General features: G+C 36.1%; 1 protein-coding gene across 1 annotated transcript; it reads right to left on the bottom strand.

Annotated features, from left to right (window-relative positions):
* Nucleotides 1–132: 132 nt before the first annotated feature.
* On the bottom strand, nucleotides 133–5,029 carry LOC128128018 (uncharacterized). The gene is made up of 5 exons (XM_052766782.1): nucleotides 4,387–5,029; nucleotides 1,303–1,884; nucleotides 1,013–1,185; nucleotides 465–934; nucleotides 133–400 (listed from the first exon to the last, which is right to left on the bottom strand). Exons 1-5 carry the CDS (start codon nucleotides 5,027–5,029, stop codon nucleotides 133–135), a joined length of 2,136 nt encoding a protein of 711 aa, XP_052622742.1.
* Between the last annotated feature and the right edge of the window lie 971 nt (nucleotides 5,030–6,000).

Raw genomic sequence — 6,000 nt, forward strand, 5'->3', positions numbered from 1 at the left:
CCATCCTTGGTCTTAACCTTCTTTGCAAGTTTCTTTTTTATGATCCTCTCAGATTTTTTCCTTTTACCACCAATTTTTGGTCCACTCCTTCCTTCATAACCTGTAGTTAGTCCACTCCTTCCTTCACCATCTCTAGTTGGTCCACATGTTGTTGCCATTCATCCCATGTATATGGTATTTGTAAGTGTTCTTGTAGAAGGCAACATACAACATTGGATCAACATAAGTGGCTACATCTCTATTCAAATATGATATAGTAGCTACTGAGTGCACACAACCATACCCATTAAGTTGCCATACTCTACAAGTACAAGTCTTCTTGTCAAGGTTAACAACATATGATTCTGCCAGGTTTCTGGTTTCAAATTGGTTAAGACCACTTGGTAAAACCTGCCAATACCTATTAAACCCACCTTATTAGTTAGTATGTCACTTATATTAAAAGTGTAAAGACTAGAAAGTACCTTTGAGCTCTTTTCAATTTATTTAGTAGGAGTATTATTGATGGGCAAGGTTTGTAATCAGGCCATGAACAACCTTTCATCTTCAAATTGTACAGCCTCTCCATAACATATAGTCTAATCTCCTCTAACATGGTGATGATTGGCTTTTTCCTTGCATCCCTGATGACACTATTAAAGCTCTCAGACAATCTATTTTCCACTGCATCACACATCTTTCCTTCTTGAAAGAATGCTCTACTCCAAGATTTTGGGTTTGTTTCCATAAGGTAATCATAGGTTGCAGGATTAAGTACTTGAATTTCCTTCATGGCAGCATTGAATAAAGGCTCAGTGGATGCTTTGCTTTCCTTCCAAAACATGTTCTCATAGTGTACACCACTAAATCTTTTCCTAAAGTTGGCTACAATATGCCTTGCACATTGCCTATGTTCAGCAATGGGAAGCACTTCCTTAACAGCCTCTAACAACCCCTACATAATAATAGTCATATTTTAAACATCATGTAACTTAATTGTGAAATATATAAAAGTTGTAAGTATATGACATACCTTGTGTTGATCTGACATCAATGATAAACCAAAACCATCCTCTAGATGAAGGTCATCTTTTAGATTTTCCAAGAACCATTTCCTATTTGCTTTGTTTTCTACACATACAACTGCCCATGCAATTGGGAATATGTGATTATTAGCATCCCTTCCTACAACAACAATTAGCTCTCCTGAACATAAATCCTTTAAGAAACACCCATCCAAATTTATAATTCTTCTGCAGCTCCCTCTCCACCCTTGCTTGAGGGCATCAAAACAAATGTAAAACTTGCTAAAATAAGTCTTACCATCTGGCATAGCATTGACATTTATTTTGACTGTTGATCCAGGATTTGATCTTCTTATCTCCTCACCATATGACCATAGCTTTGCATAGTGATCCACTAATGTTCCCTCAATCAACTCAATTGCATACTTCTTAGCTCTTCTACACTGTCCCATACTTACATCTATCCCAAAATTCTCTTTAACCTCATCCCCAAGGAGCCTAACACTAACTTTTTGTTTCTGTAAGAATTGGGTGGTGTAATGGGTACCTATCCAAGCATATTTAACAATTGAACCTAATTTGAAGTTTCTTGCACAGTTATGCTCATTTATGATACTCTTAATTTGGAAAGATTTTTCATCACTCATCCAAGATGCCCACAATCTAAACTTGCAAGCACCGGAACAACATTTCACTAAAAGTCTCCTGCTATCATTTTTCTTGTAGCATAACTGATAACCATTTGCAACAGCATAGTTACACAACATGTGTTTCAGTTGTTTAGCGTTCACAAATCTCATACCTAATACAGGCTTCTGTTTTTTCCAATGAACATTGTCATTATAAATAGCTTGCTCATTAGATATTACTTCATCATCGACTGCATGCTCATATAGCTCTTCATGAGGAGGACTGTTAGGGGTAACTTGGTCATTTGGGCACAGTTTGCTCAAAAACTCATCATCTTTTGTGTCACACCCCCAAACCTGAACGGCGGAAACGTTCGGGGGCGGATGACTTCATGTGGTAACGTAACAAATGAATACATAGTAAAGAAAGCAATACAACCATCATATATATAACTGAAAGTTTACATTTGTCAAAAGTTACATGTTCAAAACTCAATTACAATATGATGTCAAAATACGAGATTAAACTGGCGCCGCAACATCCCTTCATCAAAAGCGAAATGAATACCTGAAATTACTGATTTCCTGGGACATACAAGTAATTTTGAAAGAGTAGATCAGCATTTAAGTTGGTGAATTTCATAAGTATTTAAGTGACAATGTTTGAATGAAATGAAATGTTTTATCTTTGTTTGTTTGTGTTTAGAAAATCCTATATTTTCTACTAGTATAAAAGTAGCCTTCACTCAAGACCAATGTTTGTTTCCAAAATGTATGTAAATGTAAAATAACCAATGAGTTTGAAAACCTTGTAAATCAATGCATTTTTAATACCCCTTGTGAGTTTTATAACCATACTATTGACTCGGAATGCCTATACACAACGTTCTTCAGGCGTTGGAATGTTATGACGTTTGTCACCCCAAACGGTGGACTGCAGCTAACAGTCAGGGCGCGGGTTGTCAAGCCCGTATAGATCTATACACAAACACCATGCTCCCCCTCCAAGGGATTCTGGTATATAATACAGGACTTGAAATGTGTACTCGAACGTACATGAAGTTAGTGTCTCACAAAACCGTGGTATAAAAACAGATCTACTTGTTAAAATGTTACGTTTGTTCTTGTATACGAAAGTAAACTTCTTGAAATTCATGTTCCTAGTACATAAGAGTTAGAAATCTGTTCGTAAAACTATACCTATTATAGTTTTCTAAAAGTGTGTCTTGTTTGTTTAGAAATACCTAGAAAAGAAATCACTTGATTATGAAAGCATAGATTTTTGGTGTAGAGTCTAAGATAGACAAGAATAATCTAAGAAAAGTTTAGTTTATACATGCATTTCAACAAATTTATATTTCAAAAGATAGAATGCTATTTTAACATATGTTATATATATATATATATATATATATATATATATATATATATATATATATATATATATAAGTTCCTTAAAGGTTTATAAATCGCATGTGATTTGAATATATAACAGCATATAAAAGAGTTTCTTTATATAACACACGATAATACTCGTGTGTTTTACTTGTAATCCCCCCTTGAAAGCATATAAAAGCATTTAGAATATTTAAAAAGGTTGATTAAGGGGTATGAAACTCACTTGAAAGTTTGAAGATAACGAGATGGAAAACCGGGCAGAGTTTCGTCTCGGGAAACGGATTTTCCTCGGGATTCTCGGGAATCTCGGGAGTAAAATCGACCTTCGGGACTTGAGCCAAAAAGACCAGAGCTTCGGGTTTGAACGGACACGGAAAACGAGGCAAGGTTGTGAGAGAGAGGAGAGAAATGAGCCCTTTTCTTGGAAGCCCTCGCATCCTATTTATAGTAAGGCTGGTCTGCCTCGGTACGCGGGGCGTACGCTCGTACGCAGCGCGTACGCGTACGTCATGCATGACCGAAACCTCGACTGCCTCGGCTTCGGATGGGACGGGTTGCTGGGTACGCGGGTCGGATGGGACGGCGGGTCGGATGGGACGACGGGTTGGACGGGTCGGAGCTTCGGATGGGTCGGACGGGTCGGATTCCTCGGATAGTGCGACGTGGACGATCAGAGGCCAATCCTCTCGGTTACGCTGGGCGTACAGGGGTACGCAGCGCGTACCTCGGATGAGGACGCTGACTCCCCTTCAGATAATATCCGAATTTTGATTCAAATAAATAATTAATTTATTTAATAAACTTCAAAAATTCATATCTTCTTCATACGAACTCCGTTTTCGATGGTCTTTATATCATCGCGTAGGTGAGACTACGCTCTACAACTTTCGTTTAGACTCCGTTGGCAAATTCCGAAATTATTTTTTTATTATTTATTAAAAACCCATCGTGTTTAAGGAATTTCTTTGAAAATTCATAACTTCTTTATCTGATGTCGGTTTTTGCCAGACTTTTTACCGCTGGAATACTAATGTCGAGACCTTCGATTCTCGTTTAGGTCATTCCGGCCAAAAGTCGCTCGATTTCCGATTCGGGTTTTTAGCTGTCTGTTGCTAAGCCGAACTTGGAAAAATCATAACTTCGCTATATGAAGTCGGATTTGGGTGTTCTTTTCACGTACGATCATGGTTCAAAGACATTTAATCATAGAAGGAAATTAAATAGAACTTATTTGTACATTTTATTATGAAAGTAAATTTTATTACTCAGAAGTGGTTACAATACTTGACCCATTTTGGTCGTTACAAAGAGTTGAAATATCGGGTTGTCACATTTTGTCCTATTCATAGGAATACATTCATCAGGTTCATTGTCAACTTCCAAGTCAATGCCATCATCTTCCTTACCTTGCCAATCCTCCGTACTACCTTGCAGATCCTCCATATCACCTTCATCATTCTCAACTTCAATGTTAATGTCATCACCTTCCCCATCTTGCAACTCTTCCCTAGTGCCTTGCAAATCCTCCGTAACACCTTGCCTATGACCCAACAGATCCTCAATTTCAATTCCATCATCCATATCTATACCACCTTGAACTTCTTCACCAACTTCAATTCTATCAGATAATTCATCTAATGAACTGCATATTTCGCCTTGCTCCTCAAGGATCCATTGATGTACATTAACACCAAGATGGTCCATGTATACATTAATAACACTACCAGAAGCATATCCTACTTCAATGAAGTCCATATAGTCTATATTAGTAGCTATTAACCTCAATCCATCAGGGAACACCACATCGGGCATGCAAAAGTAAACATTGATGCATACCTCATTAGCGAATCTTTGAATGAACCCCACAAACTCGTTCTTGTCCATTACAGCAAAATCGACATCATCGAACATTTGTTCTGCACCATCTGAGTAACAAATAGCGGGGTACCTCGAAAAAATTCCGGCAAAATGGAGATCTATCTTCATGTAGACAGCCATAGGATTGATTATGTTGGCCGATTTCAGGGAGGAAGAGTTTAAGAAACGGGTTCGTGTCAATCACGGTTTGAAAAAAGTATACGAATGCAAATGGTAGCAGAATAAAAGAAAGGGACAGTTGAGAGGGTTTAAACGGATATAAGTTTCATTTAGTGACATAACACGTGGAAATGACCTGGCATATTTAATCTACTTGGCATTGAGGTGGAATAAGAAAACGTCCTAGTCAGATGGGTGTGACCGGTTGCACCCTTCAAATCTAGAAATGTGACCTTTTAAACCATAAAATGACAAGTATAAGCCCTTTAAAATCAAAAAATAGTCACGAGGGACCATTTAAACCAATATACGAAAGATAGTTGGGCCAGAGTGACAATATCCCTTATATTAATACATAAAGTTAGGAGCTATTTTAAATATTTTTTTTAATTATTTTATAATTATAATTGGTAATTGATTTTTTAATTCATATAAAGTTATATTTTATTATAACTTTATATAATTTAATAATTATAAGGGAAATTGAGTAATCTAACCACTTTTTAATATGAATTTGAAAAAAATATTAAAAATGTTTTTTTATAAAAATAACCACTTTATTCGGAACGAAAACATTTTGGACCAAGAAAAAACATTTTTTTGACTAACTCCGGAATAACATTTCAGATTCCGGACTAAAGTTTCAGAATATGAACAGTACTCCGAAATGTCATATCCCGGACAAAAAAAATCAGATTTCAAAAAAAAAAATCCTTTGCAATTTCAAGCACAGGTCCGAAATCCGAAGAACAATTCCGAAATTTAAAAAAAAAATCATCTTTTTCTTAATTTAACAAAAAAATTAAACAAACATAATAATATGAACTATATACAATCTAATTGCAGAAAATTCGATATTTTATTAAAAATATGACATTAAGCATTACGAAATGAAGCATTCAAAATAAAAAAAAAAAACAAAAACAAAATAA

The sequence above is a fragment of the Lactuca sativa genome, chromosome 8 (assembly GCF_002870075.4).
Source record: "Lactuca sativa cultivar Salinas chromosome 8, Lsat_Salinas_v11, whole genome shotgun sequence".
Classification (NCBI taxonomy): Eukaryota; Viridiplantae; Streptophyta; class Magnoliopsida; order Asterales; family Asteraceae; genus Lactuca; species Lactuca sativa.